The sequence below is a fragment of the Lepisosteus oculatus genome, chromosome 24 (genome assembly GCF_040954835.1).
Source record: "Lepisosteus oculatus isolate fLepOcu1 chromosome 24, fLepOcu1.hap2, whole genome shotgun sequence".
Lineage (NCBI taxonomy): Eukaryota > Metazoa > Chordata > Actinopteri > Semionotiformes > Lepisosteidae > Lepisosteus > Lepisosteus oculatus.
The window spans coordinates 7805947-7827172 of NC_090719.1; the positions used below are offsets into that span (position 1 = coordinate 7805947).

General features: G+C 38.1%; 2 protein-coding genes across 5 annotated transcripts in view; both read right to left on the reverse strand.

The window, feature by feature from the left end:
- Window positions 1-420: 420 nt before the first annotated feature.
- On the reverse strand, window positions 421-12825 carry dolpp1 (dolichyldiphosphatase 1). The gene is made up of 8 exons (XM_006640653.3): window positions 12718-12825; window positions 11255-11355; window positions 10502-10586; window positions 9069-9168; window positions 5982-6080; window positions 3807-3935; window positions 1953-2042; window positions 421-1815 (listed from the first exon to the last, which is right to left on the reverse strand). The coding sequence occupies exons 1-8, from the start codon at window positions 12791-12793 to the stop codon at window positions 1779-1781; spliced, it is 717 nt and encodes a 238-aa protein (XP_006640716.1). The 5' UTR covers window positions 12794-12825; the 3' UTR covers window positions 421-1778.
- Window positions 12826-14678: 1853 nt separating this feature from the next.
- Window positions 14679-21226, reverse strand: part of miga2 (mitoguardin 2) — a 54056-nt gene continuing 47508 nt past the window's right edge. For all 4 annotated transcript variants that reach the window (XM_015366879.2, XM_006640682.3, XM_015366880.2 and 1 more), the window contains one exon: window positions 14679-21107. In XM_015366879.2, coding sequence (XP_015222365.2) covers window positions 20910-21107 — 198 coding nt within the window. In that variant the 3' untranslated portion in view covers window positions 14679-20909. The remainder of the gene's footprint in view (window positions 21108-21226) is intronic.

Sequence of the window (21226 nt, forward strand, 5' to 3'; positions counted from 1 at the left end):
ATTCTAAATATGTATTCCCCCTTACAGGAAGAAGAGTCTGAGTACCGGATGACTTGGAATTCTAATTGCTACTGAATGTCCATGTGTGCAATACCAATAGATCAACACAGTGAGATAAAAATGCAAAATTAAGATGCTGTTCATAATGGAAAAAGCACTGGGGCAGACAACTATATCCGTATTGTTTGGCGGCAGCTGTCACAAATAATAAATCCAACCAAGAAGTTTTGCCTTACAATCATTAATTACAAACTATATCTGTGAGGGTACGCTATACAAATAAAACAGTAACAAACTGAACCAACACATTCTAATTTTAATTATCCTAGCTCAAGAGCTATTCCACATTTATAGCCTTTAGTATCCCATTAAAGGCACATGATATAATTTATTATTAATTGATAATTAAAACAACTTAAGGATGTGCAGATGCAATTTTAATCTTTGCCTTTAACCAGCACATTTTTGTCCAAAAGGATCTCAGCGCATCATATATAGAAGGGGGTCTAATTCATACACCATAAAGTGTCGCACTACATAGATGACACAAAAATAACTTGGCAGCAGTAATCCCGCTGCACAGCAGACCAGGTAGAAAAGGAAGAAATGGTTTTACCAGGTGAAGTAAGGGAGATGATTCCGAAAGCCGACTGTGATAAGTGGTATGGCATATCAGTTGAACACCAGGGTTAAAATCCCTTTTCTTTTGAGAAGCGCTATAGGATTTTTATTTAACCATGGAGTAAGGACTTCAGTTGAACATCACTTTGAAAGACAGTACAGTATCTCCGGTCATCATAACGGGCCAATCCTTAGGAAATTTCATTGTCTAACCTCTTATACACCCCTGCAATGTTTCATTTAAGTAACTCCAGTTATCATAATTCCAGGGTGTTCTCATATTTTTCATTTTTAAAATGTTATACTATACCTGATCATTTTAAAACCGTGTCAGAAAAACAACAACAGAGCAGTAAGTTGTTTGCTATAGCTAAGGCTTCTTTTTTTTTTTTTAAGAGGAATGCTTTATAAAACATTTAGAGACATTCGGTAGTAGGGTTCCATACTCTCCTAGCTTAATGCCAATGTTTGAAAGGATGCATAATAATTAAAAAAAAAAACATTTCTTGCACTTGGCAAAAGAGGCTGACAATCACACAAAGACACAGGTTAAAGTACCAGGGACAAAATTTCAGTTTTCTTCCACATTTGTCTATAGTGTTCATAAAAGCATTTTTTCATTATTTTTTTTTTTAATCTTCACAAAGTGCAAATTTAGTTTATATTAAACTTTTAACTGGTTTCTTACAAAAAAAGTGTATAATTTCTTAAATGCATGATCAAAAAGTCAAAAGTGTTATGTCCACCCCACTCCCACCCCCACCCCCCCAAAAAGCCACCAAAATTGTACTTAAAAAAAACAAAACACACATCTAATATTTTCATGCCTCAATATCAACAAACCACTTTCATGTTTGCTTTTCTGAATCCTCTTTTTGCTCCCAAAATCAGATACAGTACTTTATTACTGTCAACGTGCGCTTGTGGCTAAAATATATTAATCTTTTCATTAAATAGTCTGCCTCCTGCACGGTCACGCATGCATTGGGGAGCATTTAGCAAGCTGCGCGAGCACCAGAAGCAAGCCAATTGACTTGCTCAGGCTGTAGGTCAGTCCAAGCACTTCCTGTGGTCCGTCCTTTAAATGGTTCCCCTCGTAGCAGTCTAGATTCTCCAGTGTGTGGTCCTTTCCAGGTTTAAACAAGGAACTGCAGATATCACTGAAGTTTTGTTCCCAGCTTTCGTTGTCGGTTTCTAAATAACACAAAAAAACGACATTAGCTATAAACAAATACACATTCAATCATTCAAATTTGGCACTTGTACTCTTCCTAAAACTGTAAGTGCACACCTTAGACTTTTTTTAGACGCTTAAGTTTACACATAGTTACCTTGCTTCTGCTCGTGTTACTGTATATTCAAACCACAGGATGTTTGGAATGAGGCTTGTGTCCCGGATGAGAAAAAACTCCGATACTGGCCTGTAGGGAGAAACAAAAACAATTAGAGATAATTAACAATGAACTGCCATCCGCTCAGAACATAATTTAAAAAAAAATTCAGTCTTTAAAAATTGAAAATGTAAACAGCACAATAAGGGATATTTTGGATGTGGATCACCAAAAAAAAGATAACCACACACTACTATTTGCTGTTAAATAATATATGATTTATATGACCTCCCCAACATTTTTACACACATATCCACTGCCCTGGTGTTTGAGAGAATTTACACCATGTTTCCGTTCAATGAAACCTCGAGTCACTAAAACAAACATGTTCAATCTTGGGGCGGAGCGGTAGGTCTGTGGCTGGAAGGTTGCCGGTTCAAATCCCACAGCCGGCAGAGGAATTCTACTCCGTTGGGTCCCAGAGCAAAGCCCTTAACCCCAACTGCTCCAGGGGCATAGTACAATAGCTGACCCTGCGCTCTGACCCCATGCTTCTCTCCCTGTATGTGTGTCTGTCTCTGGAGAGCAAGCTGGGGTATGTGAAAAGACGAATTCCTAGAAATTGCATATGGCTAATAAAGTGATCTGATCTTCCAGATGTACAAATTAATCCTTATATAATTTTTGCACACTGCAACCTACCAAATTAAGATATGCAATCAGTACTGGCACCCTATGACTGTACTTGACACTTTAAAACAGATTCCACAAGATCAGATCTTCATCTGAACAAAGGAATCTTAAAAACCTGCCACACACAAAGACCTCTAGAATATCTGTTGATACCTTTGCAGTGACAAATTCTGTTGCAACTGTGGATGAGTACAAATGTAGATCTTTTCAAGCAGTAGTACTTCCAATGAGAATAAAATGTTGCTTTCTCTTTTAGACCCATTTCCACCCATCAGATCAACTGTCATCATCCATTCAACAGCTTTCATTAGGCCAAGCTGCCCCCATTTCTACAGCGAGCTTTGCAAGATTTTAACAGTTTGTCTTATTCTTAGACTCTGTTGCATCAAATTAAGTAATTTATCCAGCTGTAACTAACCACTAATAATTGTTGAGCTCATTAAATCCAAGGGTTAATTGGGGTGTTTCAAATAAAATATTACATTTGAAACATTTACAGAAACAGTTCTGTATGTGTCACTACCACGGAAAAAACACCATGAGAAATACCATGAAAAAGCACCGTGTGATTTTAAACAGCTTTGACTGCTTTTAAAACAAACGATTTTACAAAAACACCTGTTTATTTTACAAACCACTGTCTGTATAGTTGCCTGTATAACCAGTCTGTGAAGTGTGGCCAATTTGGCTAGTGTCATGGGGAGATATGTTTGATTGACTGAATGCACCTCATGTATGAGGTTAAAGCCATCTGTTGTATTTTTTTAGCAATAAGTAATGCAGCAGATGATTGTGTAGAACTGGAACAGCTTGACCGAATTTTGGGAGTTATTTGTAGAGCACCTGGAGTATAGCCACAGGTCTAGAAATAGTTTTAAAAGGGACAGATCTAGTGAATTTGCACTACAAAAGTTATAATACACTTCAATCATTACTAAAGATATAGAAGCACAGATAGGTGTTGGGGAACTGTCCACAAATATGGAAAACAAAGCCTGATTAATTAAAAGATAAAACCGAGTGGACATTCAATGGCATCTTAGTTGGTGCCAGTAATCAATTTGCATGCTTCTTGCTTCTCATTATATTAAAAAAATAAAGCCTCCAACTGCTACAACCTTATCTTAAGTAAACATACCTATAGGTGACAGGGGTACTTACCATGCTGCGATCTTAGGAAAGAGTGGTGTTAGTAATTCCTGGGTGATAAAAAACCAGACTGCCCCTATAATGCTGCCAGCAACTCCACCATATATAACCTGACTCCAGGAATGGTACAACAGATACACTCTGAAAAAAATGAAAAATAACAAAAAATTAAATTGGAGAATCTAAAACAACTAAACTATTTTAGCCATTCCTAAGTTTCAATACCTAAATTTACAATTCTTCTGTGTCCGTGCAATCCGCATAAAAAAATCTCAGAGTCAATAACCTAGCTCTGTGCTGCTACATTTTGGCAAGATACCATGAGCTGAGGAATTGATAAATGCATATACATATTTCTGGACACTCCACTCAAAGCGCTTTACAGGTAATGGGGACTCCCCTCCACCACCACCAATGTGCAGCCCAACATGGATGATGCGACGGCAGCCATAGTGCGCCAGAACGCTCACCACACACCAGCTTATCAGTGGGGAGGAGAGCAGAGTAATGAAGCCAACTCATAGATGGGGATTATTAGGAGGCCATGATTGGTAAGGGCCAATGGGAAATTTGGCCAGGACGCCGGGGTAACACCCCTACTCTTTTCAAGAAGCGCCCTGGGATTTTTAATGACCACAGAGAGTCAGGACCTCGGTTTTACGTCTCATCCGAAGGACGGCGCCTGTTTACAGTATAGTGTCTCCATCACTATACTGGGTCATTAGGACCCACATGAACTGCAGGGTGAGCGCTCCCTGCTGGCCCCACTAACACCTCTTCCAGCAGCACCCTTAGTTTTTCCCAGGAGGTCTCCCATTAAGGTACTGACCAGGCTCACACCTGCTTAGCTTCAGTGGGTTGCCAGTTGTGAGTTGCAGAGTGATAGTGAAATTAAAATCTTAATTTTATAACTACAATTTCAATGGCTTCATCACACCAGATTGGCTCAAAACTATAAAAGGACATAGCATGACCCTGAAAATTACAAGCCCTTAAAATGCAATATTTAAAATATTATACAAATAATAATGTCAGATGTTTTATATTTTTTAGTATAATACATTTATAAGGCACTTTTCATAAATCACCTCAAACAAGTACAGTAAAATACAACTGAACATATGCAACCCAATTAATAATCATCAAATCAGACATGATTTTGTACACATGAAGCACATGTACTACAGTTGTGTAATCAGACATTCCTGGGTTATCCCAGTATAAACTACCTTTAACAAGTACTGTATCCAATGGTTATAAATACATATTTAAAGAAATCAAATCAGACAAAATTCTATATAACGTTGGCAAGCTATGTTTTAAGTGAAGAATCTGTTATTTGTAATTCTTGATCATTACTGTTTGTGCATCTAAGAGTCATGTGAAAACAGCTGTAGCACAAAGGATTTCAAAACTAATACCAGAGTGAAGTTTTATATTACTGTATCAGTCATAAGATAACATTTTTGGATAAACAAAAAATGGTATCTTATGTATGATACAGTAATATATAATCAGTAAATTGCCTGAAATAATTATGCATAGTGAAATAACTGTCAAAAACCATGAATACACAACAATCAAATGTTGTTACTAAACAGGGTATCATGCACAAGGTGCATTCATTGTACTCAGTTGTCATTGTTATAAAGCATTTGAACCTTTAGACTTTTTAGTATGTTAGAACACAAATAAAAGTGTCAGTCACCAAGTGAAAAAAAATACTTTTATTTATCAATCATCCACCTAACTGCAATATTTGTAAAAAAGAATGTCTTGTCAGAAATTAAGTCACTGAAAAATACCCTACACTTAAGGAAAAACAAAACCCTTAACTAAATAAAATAATACTGTCCTGAAAGAGATCACTGCCTTAATCTCAGATGTGTGGTGGTGATTTTCAGGTTTACAGCCCATGTACAACTGAAACTTGATTATAAACTATTTAACTGAAAACTGTAATTTTTGTATTTATAGATGCATTTTTGCTTCAGCATCAGTATACACACAGATATGAATTGGCCTTTAAAGCATTCACATATCTGACTTGGAAGTGCAAGCATACGCATTAGGTCAAGCTACCGGAAATGTTCTGTCTGTTGCATTACATGCTTAGCATTTTGTCATGCTTATTCCATCTCTGGAGTCCAACCTACTTATAAAGAGAGGTTTATCAAGGATTTGTACCTGCTGTAGGAGACAGACAAGGCCACAGTTAGCAAGCAGATAGACAGGATGTGTCTCCAAAGCAGTTCCAGGCATCTGGCATTGTTAGTTTGATGCATTCTATGAAAACAAAAGGAAAAACATTTAATTTACAATCAGCAAAGGTATTTCCTTACAGCTGATAAAATAACCATTCCAGGACATACGAATTTTGAAAATAATACTTCCGACGATGTCCTACACCAGGGTTCAGCAACCTGAGGCACAGATGCGATTACCACCACGAAAAAAGATTTTCTAATGGCACGTGCAATGAAAGTCTAATAAACCACATGGAAATTAAATTAAAAAAAACATAAAAACTATGCTTGACTGTCCTGCTATTCTCTACAACATACTACCCACTGAAAGAAAGCTATTTGGCATAAAAAAAGGATTTACTTGGTTTATTTATTGCATTATTTTTAGCAGGGCTAGCCAAATGTTTTTACAAGAAGGCTTGCAATTCGCGGACCTGATTACACTGTTTGACTTTACACTCAAGTGTGAAAAATGTCAAGCCGGGGGAAGGTTTTGGCACGCTTTGTGGACTGTCTCTATGCAAGCAAGAGTTTTGACAGAAAAAGGTCAAAACTACCCAGAATGGCAAGGTGAAAAATGGGTGGCAACATTTCAACATTTCCAACATTTCTAGCCGAGATCACCATACAGTGTACATATGAATGCACTTGACTTCTAACTGCAAGGTGCATATCAAATTATTTTGGGGCTTTTAAAAACATGGAAGGCATTTCTTGCAATAACTGCCATTTACTCTCAGGACACTGACCCCTCACATTTTAGCTATTGCCAACATCTTAAGAACTTTCAAACCATAGCACAATCTGTGATGCTGAGTGTATATGATCTGGCATCAGAATATTCTGTCAGATTTCAGGATATCCAACATTTTGGCACATTTTCTTTTCTGACTAAACCAGGCAGCTTTGATACCAGCAATTTTTGATTTCTCAATGTTTCAGTGGATGGGTGTTGAGGATTTTGAAATGCACCACATTTCAAATTAGCTCAAAGTTTGATATCACCTTGATTTGTATTTTTTGGAACTTCAACAGCTTTTTAACAAAACCACCCAGATATGTCAAACTTCTTGCATTTTGTTGAGGGTGATTTGAAAATTCTCACAACTTTCACTTTATCATTTAAACACCTATTTATTTTTGAGACATGATGTTTCAGATGTTAATAACTTTGCAAGGAAAATACACAAAAGTTTCAAACCACAGATGTTTAAAAGATCACGATCTGGGAATTTAGGCAGCATTGGGATTAACATACAGTCATATGCAAATGTTTGGGCACCCCTGGCCAAATGACATGTTTTGTTGATTTTCCAAGTGAAAAGAAGTTAACGCAACCTCTGCAGCGGACAGACAAACTTAACATGTTTCTGCAAATTTTAATGGACAGTTACTTTTTATTTGCTGAATTTAACAGATAGAAAAAAATAAGACAGTAAATGTGGCATGTGCAAACGTTTGGGCACTCTGTCAGTCAGTACTTAGTTAACACCCCCTTTGGCAGAAATCACAGCCTCCAAACGTTTCTTGTAGCCAGCTAACAGTCTTTCTATTCTTGCTTTAGGAATTTTTCCCCCCCACACTCTTCCTTGCAGAACACTTCTAGTAGTAGAATGGATTCTACCAAGTATAACAAATTTCAGAAGCTAATGTTCCAGAGTCAGTGAATAAACTGAAGCTGAGAAGAGGTTGGATATTACAACAAGACAATGAATGATCCAAAACATACCTCAAAATCAACCATGAACTACTTCAAGAAACGAAAGATTAAGGTTTTGGAATGGCCTTCACAAGCCACAGACTTAAATATTATTGAAGATCTGTGGGTAGATCTCAGACGTGCAGTGCATGCAAGACAACCTAAGAATATTTCTGAACTAGAAGCGTTTTGCAAGTGGGAAAAAAATCCTAAAACAAGAATAGAAAGACGGTTAGCTGGTTACAAGAAACGTTTGGAGGCTATGATTTCTGCCAAAGTGGGTGATACTAAATACTGACTGATAGGGTGGCCAAACTTTTGCACATGCCACATTTACTGTTTTATTTTTTTCAATCTGTTCAATTCAGAAAATAAATAGTAACTGTGCATTAAAATCTGCAGAAATATGTCAAGGTTGTGTTAACTTCCATTCACATAGAAAATCAACAAAATGTGTAATTTGGCCGGGGGTGCCCAAACCTTTGCATACAACTGTAATTCTGTGAACAGGTATTCTCACACATTAAGTCAGTTCACTCAATGGTAAGACATGCATATTAATTTAAGATATTATACATTATTTTAAGTTGGGCTATTCTTGACACTGAAAAAGTATCATGCAAATCCATAACAGGTGCATGAACTAGCTCTAGGCACACCCCTTCTGAAAGGCTGCCAAACCCTGAGTAATCAAATAGCTTTTAGTAAGAGTTTGCCAATGCAAAAGAAACCACTTTGGTTTAGTGCAGAGGCTGGTAGCAGGGAGTGGGGTGGCACAGACAAGGTTCTCTGCTGTGTATATTAAGAGGGCCTAAATTTATGACAGCTAGCTGATGGAGAAATATTATATTAACTGAACTGAGAGGTGTCAGCATATTGACCAGAGTCCCATCCTGGGCTGCATCCATCCTGGGCTGCACTGACAATGAGTAAGGGCCAAACTTGGCAAAACCACTAATATTTCTAGTGAAATAGATGTTTTGACTAAAGTCAGTAGACATTTAGAGAGAAGATGAATGCATTTACACATTTGCAAAACATTTAATAAGGAGATCTTTCACAGGCTATAAAAACACTGCTTTTTAGTGTTTTTTAAAATCTCAAACATTTCCACTGTTTCTCTTCACAGGTGAAGTATGGAGAATGTTAAATCCTCTTTCAAACACCTTGACTTACTCTTTTTATACCAAAACACTGCTCAGATGCACTAGAAATCCAGAATGCTCAGCTGAAAAGATGTACAGTAGTTGTAAACTTTTGTCAGCATCATTGACATATCAGGAGAAAAAATAAAACATTTGATAAACGGATACATTAAAACAACCTTACCTTAAATAAAGGAAGAGAAATGAGTATATAAAGAAAAACCAGATGAACTGAGAGTGACTTGAGGGCATCCCATATTCAGTAGTTAGTGTGGTATGAGCTCCTGTGATGACAGAAATAAAGAACAAGAAAGACAAAAATGGAAAAGAGGGCAGGATATTTTTTAAGGCTAAGGTGGATCCCCGTACAAAATCATAGCACACTGACACAGAAACACCCTTTCTCACTAATAGTTTAACCACTCAAATGGACTATTTTAAACAGAACTGAAAAATGTAAGGACTATGTAAAGAGTTTTAATGTACTGGCTTGATTCAAAAAGTGTCCTTTCTCCTTTAAGGAAATGTTGGAACACTTTTAAAGATGCAGAAAAACATTTTAAAGTTTCTTTTTGGTCTCCAGGGTGCATTTAAATATCTAAAAGGCTCCCAGGACCACTATGATTCAATCAAAATAAATTCAAAACAGGGCTCAACAAAATGTGTTACTTCACTATTTCCGGTGCTGTTCAACATATTCTATCAGACAAGGATTCCAGATGATCTTAATAGATAAGATTCTGTTAGATGGGGATAAATACGACACCAATCAATTTCACGGCTTAGTTTCAGCACTGAACTGGTAAGACACTGTCATGATCACAGTGTCAAGCTCAAAAACAATCATCTCGGAGAGGACACCCAGGCATTGAGGAGCACCCCTGAGCTTAAGCAGGTCGCAGGGGTAACTGGATGGGCTACAATGTGTAAGGCAGAGTGGGAAATTAAACCAAGGCTATATTTATGTCAGGAAGTTAGGTCAGGGGATCAAGGGAGTTAGGGGTTGATCACTCTCCTGAACTTTTATTTCCAAATACCACATTTTTATTTGTCCAAAACATTGTTCTGCATCTCGTCCTTCGGATGAGACGTAAAACGGAGGTCCTTACTCTCTGTGGTCATTAAAAATCCCAGTGTGTTTCTCGAAAAGAGTAGGGGTGTAACCCCGGCGTCCTGGCCAAATTTCCCAACGGCCCTTACCAATCATGGCCTCCTAATAATCCCCATCTATGAATTGGTTTCATTACTCTGCTCTCCTCCCCGCTGCTAGCTGATGTGTGGTGAGCGTTCTGGCGCACTATGGCTGCCGTCGCATCATCCAGGTGGATGCTGCACATTGGTGGTGGTGGAGGGGAGTCCCCATTACCTGTAAAGCGCTTTGAGTGGAGTGTCCAGAAAAGCGCTATATAAGTGTAAGCAATTATTATTATTATGACTTTCCTGGTGCTGCCGCCACACGGCCCACTCTAAGAATATTACAATGTCAGATACCGCTGCTGTGACTTGGTCATAAGAATACTGTTGGCTTTGACTGCATCTGTGCAGCCTGGCTAAGTCAAGCCATATCCAACAATACTACCTCCCTCCAAACGCACAGCATGACAGGCTCCTCCATACCTTCACAGGGCCGCGGCTCCCTGAATATGTGCTTCAATACCCAGTTGACTCCCTCGTTGAGCACCAGCCCTCCAAAAAACGAAATCTGGGGGAAAAAAAAGCACAGATACACACAATGCACTGTTATTACAATAAGGAAGCTTGAGTTTCCTGGAGAAAACTGCCCTCTTTCAGAGCGGAATTAGAATAGGCTGAACGCAAACAATAAACAGCACAAAAAGAACATAATAGCAAACAGAACAATCCAGCGAGGAGAAAAAAAAATCTTTGGTTAATTCAAATCTTTGTACACTGTTTAGAAATATGCCCAAGAGGTGAGCTCTGCATATGTATGTTCAGCAGAATAACTGATTAGGCATTTATGGTAGCATTTCTGCAGAACGGCTTTATGGTTTGTGAACACTGACTACATGTGTTCGGCCTCAACAACAAAGGAACACCTCCTGTTCAGGCTGTGCTGTTAATTTCCCTAGACATCAATTCACCAGTTCCCAGTCTCACCTTGTGATCACTCAGATGGAAAGTGAGGCGAGAGACATGGCTCACTGATCACAATCCTGTGATCAGTGCATTTGCAGTGATTATATAACTGGCTCACCAATGTATCGATCACAGGTGTCCAATCCCAGTCCTTTAGGGCCAGTGTCTTTAAGAGTCGAGTTGAATTGAGCACCTAAAGACCTAAATCAGCTCATTACTGGTTTAATGAGTCACATGTCCATCGCTACTCAAGGCGAAGCTGAATTGACTTACTGTGTGCAGCTCACGCTTAAAGACGATGAGTGTCACAAAGCTCACTAGGATGAAGATTGGCAAGAGACTGGAGTAGGCCAGAAGCTCTCCTGTTAGATCACCTTAAAAGCAACAACAAATGACATCAGGAAAGAGTTCATGTTTTTCTAATGATTGGTCCTACCGGCTGCGGAAAACAACAGAATCCTCACATCTGAGGCAAGAAAATTCATTCTTTCTGCATCCAGTGTGCAAAAAGATAATCTTAAATACATCAACAGTAAAATGCAACACATTTTCAGTTCTGGTTTAAATTCTGACACAACATACTGAAATCATGTTTTTAAGTGTGATATTGTCTACCTACAGGTAAAACAGATATTCAGAGAAAGCTTTAACATTATAAGTCCCTTATAGCTGTTTTTGCTAATCATTATCAAAGTACTAAAAATTAAGGCTGCTACAGCACACACAATCTTAAACAATTCCTATGACCTCATACAAATATATGACTTTGACATACACATCTTTTTCACACTGGCAGCAATTACAAATTTCTGAAGGGAATCTGTAATCCCTTTCACACTATGAAGGCGAAACATACATTGCTGTAGCAAGCTTTGAATATATTCCTGAGGTTAAGGGGCTAACCCACTAATATCATTTACATAAAGTTAGCAATTTCAGCAACCTAGTGACATTTTCTGTGCTTTCATTTTACCTCCTTCTTGTATTAAACAACCTTTCAAATATCAAGCCAGGTCATAAGAAAACTCACACATGAGCTACTTTGAATACAATAACACGTAAAAATAAATCATTCTTCGGTATGTCGTGGTTTTCATAAATGATTTATTGACCGGCGACTCTGTCAGAGTAAAGTGTGCATACTTCACCCAAATGTTTAAACGATTATCTACTGACTAGGCGCAGGTGTGTTTTCCTGTGGCAAATATAAACTTGTCTTAAACAGACATACAGTCTGAGCATATAGGTAAACCATAAACATGTGAAAACAACCTTAAGCAAAAGAAATAAAGCGTAATTGTGAGACTCTGCCATTCTGTCAGTGATTTTTCGGGACCATTAGGAACTGCAAAAAGTACAGTGTTAGCGGATAATGGCTTACTTATTTGGATAAGTCGTCAGGGCGATTGGCTGTATACGCACTGCCTTGACAGAGTTTACAATAGGCATTTTAAGCGTCTTAATTTTAATGTCTATATAAACTGGAGAACCCAATTATTGTACAGTTTTGAGAAACTGCGCATGCGGAACCGGCACACTATTTGGCAGTCGCTGTGTTACGTACGCTAACAACGTCTAATAGCCTCTCCACAGAATGGCTCACTATTTAGCAGTTACCCTCGGCCGTCCATTCAGTAGAAGGAATTCCAAAACATCATCTGCCCGAATACAATTTTAAAACTACTTAAGACTACAGATACGCGAACTAACAATAGAAATGTATGCAACTTCTTTACCTGAGGGATACTCGACATGGGTAAGAGAAACCGACTGCCACCGAGGTGGTACAGAGCACTCTTCTGCCGCCGCCATCTTACCCGGATACCGGGCACTAACAGCTGACCAATCAAAGTGCAACGCCCAAATACCTCCAGCCAATCAAAAAATGGAATGGAGTTTTATTTCTCGAAAGTGGGCCAGTGAGAGTGAAGAAGCTGAAAGCCTGTCAGGGGAAACAACCACCCAATTACATATGCGAGAGGTAAAATATTTTCTCCAATCAGAACACGAGTATCACCGGCGAATAAAATGTAGCCAATAAGAAATAGAACGGGGAATAAGCCTGGTTCTATTATCTATTATGCGAATATATTAATTGAATGAGGAATTTAATTTTAGACCGTCCTTCACTGGTCTTGTTACGTTTTATGTATTTACCGTTATGCCGCTACTATGTACTCAAAAACAGGAATCTCTTTTCATATTTAACTTCAGTCAAGCGGTTGAGGTAGATTACACATCTCTCAAGGAAGTTCTCTCAATTTTAAATAACATCTGCATAAACTGGATAACCTAAATCGTATTACAGAAATAAAATAACTCTAAATGCAAAAAAAAAAACAGTAATTCTACAGAACAGTTGTGCAGTTTAATACAGGCTATATATATATATTTCCCATAAGGAAACAGACTATAAATGAAAGCTTTATGAATTACCTGAAAGAGGCATTATCTTCGAGACATTAATGTGAAAATCAATTCATCATAATGTAGAATATTCCAGTTCAGTGTACAATTTCATATGCAGAAAACTAAATTGGTAACAATTGGACTGCGCTCCCCCTGCGGTCCATGTGGGTCCTAATGCCCCAGTATAGTGACGGGGACACTATACTGTAAACAGGCGCCATCCTTCGGATGAGACGGAAAACTGAGGTCCGGACTATCTGTGGTCATGAAAAATCCCGGGTAATTTCTCGAAAAGAGTAGGGGTGTAACCCCGGCGTCCTGGCCAAATTTCCCATTGGCCCTTACCAATCATGGCCGCCTAATAATCCCCACCTATGAATTGGCTTCATCACTCTGCTCTCCTCCCCACTGATAGCTGATGTGTGGGGAGCGTTCTGGCGCACTATGGGTGCCGTGGCATCATCCAGGTGGGGCTGCACATTGGTGGTGGTGGAGGGGAGTCCCCATTACCTGTAAAGCGCTTTGAGTGGAGTGTCCAGAAAAGCGCTATACAAGTGTAAGCAATTATGAATTATTATTATTATTAACAATGATAATAATGGTTTTGGTTGAAAAAATGTTTATCATCATGAATCCTTAATTACTAACATGGTCCAACACACATCTTGAAAATTGTGGATTATTTCAGGGCTCCAATAATGTCTATAAAAGCCACCCTATGGCTACTGAACACCAGCTTTTCACCATTCTCTGTTCAAGTACAGTACTATACTTGCCTTTCTTTTTCCTCAGACATGCCAGTATTCCTTCTGGATTCGCGTGGCGTTTGGTTATCTCCGCAATCCTACGGTACGTTTGAGGGGTGTGCTGAACTTGTTTGCTACTAGTGAACTTGGCTACACCACGCAATTCTGTTAGATCATATCGGTACCTCTGATGATACAACGATAACATAAACAAGATCATTTATATGTCAATAGGCGACTGGGACTAATCAATCTGCAGTATTAAAGTGTCTGTGCACTGGCAGAGACCAGTTGGGGTAAGACACCCGCACATATAATTAAACTGTTGAGCTCAAACTGCGCTCCTGCAGGGGTAAGTATCGGCTGAGCACCGTGGAAGCCCTGGATTTTATCATCTTTTGAACAAAACTAAGAAGCGTCTGTTTAAGACCGTGTTTTAGAGAGTACACATCTTCAGGGATTTTCAGATGGACAGGAGATCATTGTAAAACCACCGTGCTCCAAACCTTGATAACCTTGCCCACAAAAACGACCAAAACACGTTGGAATTATTGGTACATTTTATTGGAATTTTCATAACGCAACAAAAACCGATATCAAAACAGTGCACGAAGAAAGAGGAGAAGGAAAATGGCACAACTTTGCACATTAAATGAGATGTAAAACAAACACGAAAGGCACGGAATAAAAGTAGAGAAAAAAATTGTATGTCACCTAAAATGACCTTAATTGGAAAGGCGCTAACTAGTGCAGTCTTATGGAACCAACATAACTAGGACCGGATTAGACCAAACGCACCAGGCAGTTCAAATGCATTTCTGAGCCTTACAGACAATACTGCACACTATCATATTTGCATACTTTCCATAGTTTTGGAAACATATAAATAGTCAAGGATAAAGCAAGAAGCTGAGCTAGCAATACACGAAAGACAGTCTTTACCACTTTGTGTCTGACTTTCGTTACCATTAAGATCTGCCATATTTCTATTGTCATCGCCTAAGATACTTTACACTGGGAATTCTTTCCAGTTGTAACACAGGCGTAAAGGCCATGCAAGTCCATAAAGAGCTGAACATTTCACAACTTGTCTCGTCTTGTTTACATAAATTAAATATGGTTTCCGTGCACTTTGCAACAGCAATTACGGAACAGTTGCTTATGTTGCAGCGAAAGTGTTCCGTATAAGATGAGGAAAATTATAGGTCAAATCACTTTTCCTTTATAACAGAACAGTTAAGGTATGTGACCTGTGCATGACTGGCAGAAGGAGCAAAGAAAGATTTGTGCAGACAGGATTAATGATTTTCAGTCTGTGCAGAAAGAATGATTTAAAAGCTACATTACCTTAAAATGAAATATATTTGCACTATACTCTGTGCTTTTCATTGAGCATTCTTACCCAAGGATTCATAATTATAAAATGTTATTTGAACACCTTTTCCCTCATTTGCATTTTTCATATTTAACACCTATACCCTTAAACTCTTACACCGAGTCTGGCTGTTTTTCTGCATTACACATAACCTGATTTGAAGTTTGATTTAAAGAGCCACTCATAGACAGTAACGGGGATGGCAATATTCAATCCATAAGATTCTCTCTTATTTCAAAGACCTTTTTAACTACAGTACACTCAATTCTAAAAATCACATGAATGCTTAAATAAATCCCAGGCCCATCCTGACAACAGATAAAATACATTCACCAGGGGATGTACAGTAAATTGAACTTCATGCAGGAATTATGCAAACAGCAGAAAAATCTAAAGACAAAAAAATGATTTTTTGAACATAGTTTTCAAATCATCTTTGAAGAAGTCAGAATGTCTCAGAGGCTGTGTTGTGGACTGTTTAACATTGGGCTTAACAAAGAAATGATTAGATGAGAGGGCAGGTCAATAAGTTCATAAGAAAAGATATTTAATCTTAGCATTTGGCTCCTTTCAAAATGTAGTGAGACACAGATGCTACACCAAAAAATACATTAACAGTTAGAAATAAGAGGAGGCTCATCTAGGTCACTTTTTGTTCCTCTTCTTGAACAGCTGGTAGATGATGATGTCATCGCAAACTTCCCAGTTAAAAATCTAGGGGTGTCGCATAGAAACTGGCGAGATAGCAGCAAGGCCAAAGTCCCTGCAAGCTGGCGGCTGTGAAACTTCAGTTTTCAGGTGCAACACCAATAGAATGGAATCAAGTCGCTTTTATATTCCTTGATTTACAGGTGATACTTATCACTGAATCTCAGTGACGGAACAAGAGTTCTCATAGTGAAAGCTGCAAGGTGTTCCCATTACCATAGAAGTTACACTCATCCTTCAATGGACAAGATCATAGTGCCCCCTTTCAGGAGTCAAGAAGGAATTTCTGATGATGATTAATACCGGGATGTATAATCTAATTCAGTGGAAAGGTCTGGACAAGTTATCCAAGGACAAGAGGAGACAGCGTTACACAGTACAAGTCACTGGCCCTGTGCACAAGATCCATGTTGCCCAGGATGCCATTTGTGAATGCAGACTTCCGGTAGCTATGTAATGTCCATACCTGGTCCTAAGCGATTCCTGTTTCAAAGCTTGAAGGCTCACCTTCAAGGTGTGAGGTTTACAGACAATGAAAGCCTGAAGGCATTCAAAGAGGTCAGTTGAGAGAGGCATCCTGAAGAGTTCTATTTTGCTGCTATAGGCATGTATCTTACAGTATAAAAAAGCAAGCCAAGTGTATTGTGATTATAGGAAACTACACTGAGAAGTGATATTAAAACTGTACCTATAACCATTTTAAATACTTTATTCTCAGAACTTACAGACCCTTTCTCATTAGTTTAGCAGCACACATTAGGTATTCCTCATTATTTCAATTTTTGAGCTTATTTGTATGTCTTGTTCCATTACAATGGGTTTTGATGATTAAATCATTCATATAGACAGTATATTTAGAAAGCTGCTTAAAAAGTTTCACACAAGGTGATATGTTATACAGAAGGATTCAACCTCTCCAATCATATTCCTGGAAAGCAACAAGCTATCAAGTTTTAAAGGAAAACCAAATATTTCTCGAGACTTGGAACTGTTAATTACTTGCTATCAACTAATTAATTCTACCCATAAATTGTTAAGTCGTTTAGATATGTGGGACAATAATCTGAGTACTCTTCAGCTCTCAGTGACCAGAGATCTCTTAAATAGATAATTGGCTTAATTTATAAATATCTTAAAAGTGTTTATAATCTATAGAACTGGATCTGTACTGAGGCTCTGCAGGATCAGAGTTGAAGACCATAACTATAAGACATTGATAACGGATTCTAAGGTTAAAGTAACATCAGTAGTACACATTTAAAAACCATAAATGGCCTTCATAATGTCAACTTAAGTTTGATTTATATACTGTATACTGAACAAATCCAATGCTGAATAAGTCATTTCTACAACTTTGTTATTACAGTGCTCAAACATTAACCTGCAAAGGCAGCCTCCTCTAAACAATACACTTCTGATCCAGCAGGCTTTTCTGAAAGTCCTCCCCTGAAACTGGCTATTCAATAGTACTTTCTACATGTTGTACGTCCCATATGAAAATCTAAAAAAAAGTCAAATTAAAAGGCTATGTGCTTGTATTTGAGCAATAACAAACTATTTGCAAGAAAATCTGGACTGTTTACTCTGATAACTAACACTATACTGTACACTACACTGATACCATGTAGTTACAAAGTTACAATGAAGTAAATCTTTTTCTAAAGTTGTTAGGAAAAATAGATTTAATCAAACAAGTCAGATTCGCTGTACAATAATATACACTATTTCTGAGTTAACCAAGAGTATTAAAACTGTGGCTCAGATTTTCAAGACTGTTACTCCAATCTTGAAATCTAGATTGCCTAAGCATCATGTGAAGCTTTCTCATCTGCAACTTGTTTCTGATCATTAAAAAGCAAGCAAAAAACAGTTACAGTCTGAAACTGATTTGGAGACTGTTTTCTGATCCCCATGCATGATTTTTTCCTTTCTGTGCTACTCGTAGTGAGGTCCTATCTACTTTCTGAACAATACATCACATGTCCCAGCAGCTGTCACTTGATTCTGAAACTCATAACTAAAATTCAGTTCAAAACTTAAACAGAATCATGATATATGTGAAAATAAATTTAGCTTCAAAACGATACAAAAAAATAAACAAAGTGTTACTGGATTTTTTAAACCATTTCTTCTGTCAGGACAAAATGTTTCTACTTTATTATATGTCCCTTAATGCTGCAATATTCCCTGAACAAATGAACATTGACAGACCTCATCGCTTTGTCAACAGAAACAAGCTCCAAATCAGCTTTCTCTCTACAAAAATCTTAGCATTGCAGTAACACCCTACCCAAAGCAGATCTGCCCAGCTGAATGTGCCATACACAGTGGGCATGTGACTGTATTTAGTCAGGGCTGTGCAGTCCTGAAAGGTTGGCGTGTCTGCAGGTCTTCTAGGGCTATTTAAAGAAGCTGAATCAGAAGAACTTGGGGAAGGTTTAAATTGATCCAATTAAGTGAGTAACCAGCTGATTTAGCTTATTAAAAACTGAGTCGGAATGAAAGCCAAGAGAGGCACCGGTCTTCCAGGACCAAGATCAGACAGCCCTACATTAGATGACTGCTTGAACCAGGAGGAGCGAATCAGCTAAGAAGCCATCTTACAGTTAGAGGAATTAAATGGGGAACTTGGGTTTGCACTCATCACAGGTGATCAAAGACAGTGGTTACTTGTGTTTGTTCTACCTGAGCCAGAGGTCTCTTATTAGTTTAAAAACTAATTAATTAACTCGACCCATTTTACCACCTCTTTGGGTTCCAGTTATTTCACGGGTCATGCACCTAGGAATCTAATGTAACATATTGAGTGACTCATGCCCCATGTCACCCCAGACTCCATGAGAAAGAGCCAGCTGCCTCAGAGTTAAACAGAGGTCCACTTAAAGGGCACAATCTGTATAATAGAGATCCCACAATTTATTTTCTTTTACTTTCAGAATTGTGTATCAGGTTTTTAACATGAGCTTAATAATAAGGTCATGATTACCAGAAGACAGGAAAGGTTTCTGACCTCAAAAACAGCAGACAATGTGTTGGAAATGTTTGAACCCTAACAGATCTTTCAACAACAATGACACAGAAAGTACTACAGTACAGTATGTAGGTTTTAGAGAAAAGAAAAGTCGTTTTTAGATAAAGTGCAAAATACATCAAATACCACATTATGAACTTTGTAACTCACCCAAAGTTGGAAGGAAAATACATTTCTAAAACATAAAAATCAACTTTGTGCACAATTATGTGCTTTTGATACACGATTAATAAAAAAACACATTAAACAAAAAGCATATATCTTTCCTTGTGGACAAAAAGAAGCATTCTAATTATTTTGTGTAACTGATGGCTGAATGTTATCTTTTTATAGAGTTATTAACAACTGTTATCTGCTTTTGTATTGAGCTACCCAGACAAAAACTGCAACGAGACTGTTCTCCTCCAGAGAACTTCTGGCCAAGCTGAAAAAACAGATAATTCCTTCATGTTAATCTTTGAGATGTTGTAAAGGACAAGGATCTTCTTTGAAATTTTAAATTAGTTGCAAGCAATTAAGGAAGGTTTCTGGTACTTCCTAAAGGAATCTCTTTGTGGTACTTTTTCTTCATGCTGAGCTCTCACAAGTCTTCTTTGCCTCTCTCGTGTATGCAAAGAGGCCTTTAGAGCACCACAAAACACCAAGTTTGATTGAACAGACAACAGAGGGGAATTAGAGTTCCAGAGAATTAGAACAAAAATCTTTCAAAGCATTCCGACGATAAAATCTGGGCTGATAAGCTTTTCAGACAATGATGGTCTTTTTCCACCCAAAGTAACTCAGTCTGAAAGAGTGTGGAAAAAATATGGACTGACAAAGACGGAACAAGAAATGCTTGGTTTCACCCGAAATCCCTTATGATCAGTGGTTTTACTTTCAAGAGTTCTATCAAGACACTGGCCATAACATGGAGTTCCATGATTTACAGACTTTTCCTTTTGAAACACTATTTTTGCTTAATCCAGAAGGTAAAAAGAGATTAAAGCTGTAAATTCCAAGTTCATAGTGTCTCTGCAGTATATCCAGTACTCAGATTGCCATCTGCCTGAAAATGACATCAGAGTAATGTCAGCAAAAATTCTTCCTATGTCCCAGCAAGCCATGATCATACATATATTCATAGGTCACCTAAGCCAAGTAACCCAATTAGTGATTCCCAGCAGGTCTGGTTAAGGTACCAGATTTGTCACATTCAGTAAATTACCTTTTAAAATTCAGATTTAATCCTATTGCATTGGAATTCTGAAGACCACAAAAGTCTCTCTTCTGTAATTATGATGTGCCATCTAAGGTAGGAAAATATCTTTAAAAAATGCAGACAAGTGACTGATGACATATTCACAGGACTGAATAAGAGCTCGATTAAAAGACAGTGTCTTTCAGTGTTTATCCTTAAGTGTCAACACTTGAGTCCGTACCAGAGGGATAATTTACAGTTGGCCAAGAGAGAACAGATCCCGTGAAGTGTATGAGTTCTCTTTGCTCCTGGCAAGACCTGATTTTCCACAGTGCAGATGGAGGTACAGTAAGACTGATTGATTATCAGCAGAATACTGATACCTGTGGTGACTTATGTGGGAGAGATGGACAACAGCTCCCAGGCCTTTATGAGCAGGGATATCAATGAAGTAATTGTAAATTAGGTTCAAGGTACGTCTCTTAGTTATGTTCAGAAGGTCCATTGCTAAGTGGCAGCGATCCATTGGGCTCCACTAAGCTGTCAATGCCCAGGTATCCGAGCAGAATCTCACTGCGTCGTCGGGACAATCGCAAGATGTCATCAGCCAGTGACTGCGCAGTTGTGAAGCGAACTTTATCATGGTCAAACATATCCTTCAGGTATTGGACAATCTGTTGCTGTTAATGTGAGCAAAGGAACAAAAAAAAAATCATTTCTTTAAACAAAACATCAAATAAATATACCTTCTTCATTAATAAGCCGTTTTATCATTGAATCAACACAAAATAATTAAAAC

What these genes read in the sequence shown, in the direction of transcription:
- dolpp1 (XM_006640653.3), bottom strand. Translation starts at nt 12,793, where the DNA reads ATGGCGGCGGCAGAAGAGTGCTCTGTACCACCTCGGTGGCAGTCGGTT. An exon ending in GGAGCCGCGGCCCTGTGAAG is followed by an intron (nt 9,169 to 10,501) that starts GTATGGAGGAGC and finishes CTGTCATCACAG; the next exon opens with GAGCTCATACCACACTAACT. An exon ending in GTAACACGAGCAGAAGCAAG is followed by an intron (nt 1,816 to 1,952) that starts GTAACTATGTGT and finishes TGTGTTATTTAG; the next exon opens with AAACCGACAACGAAAGCTGG.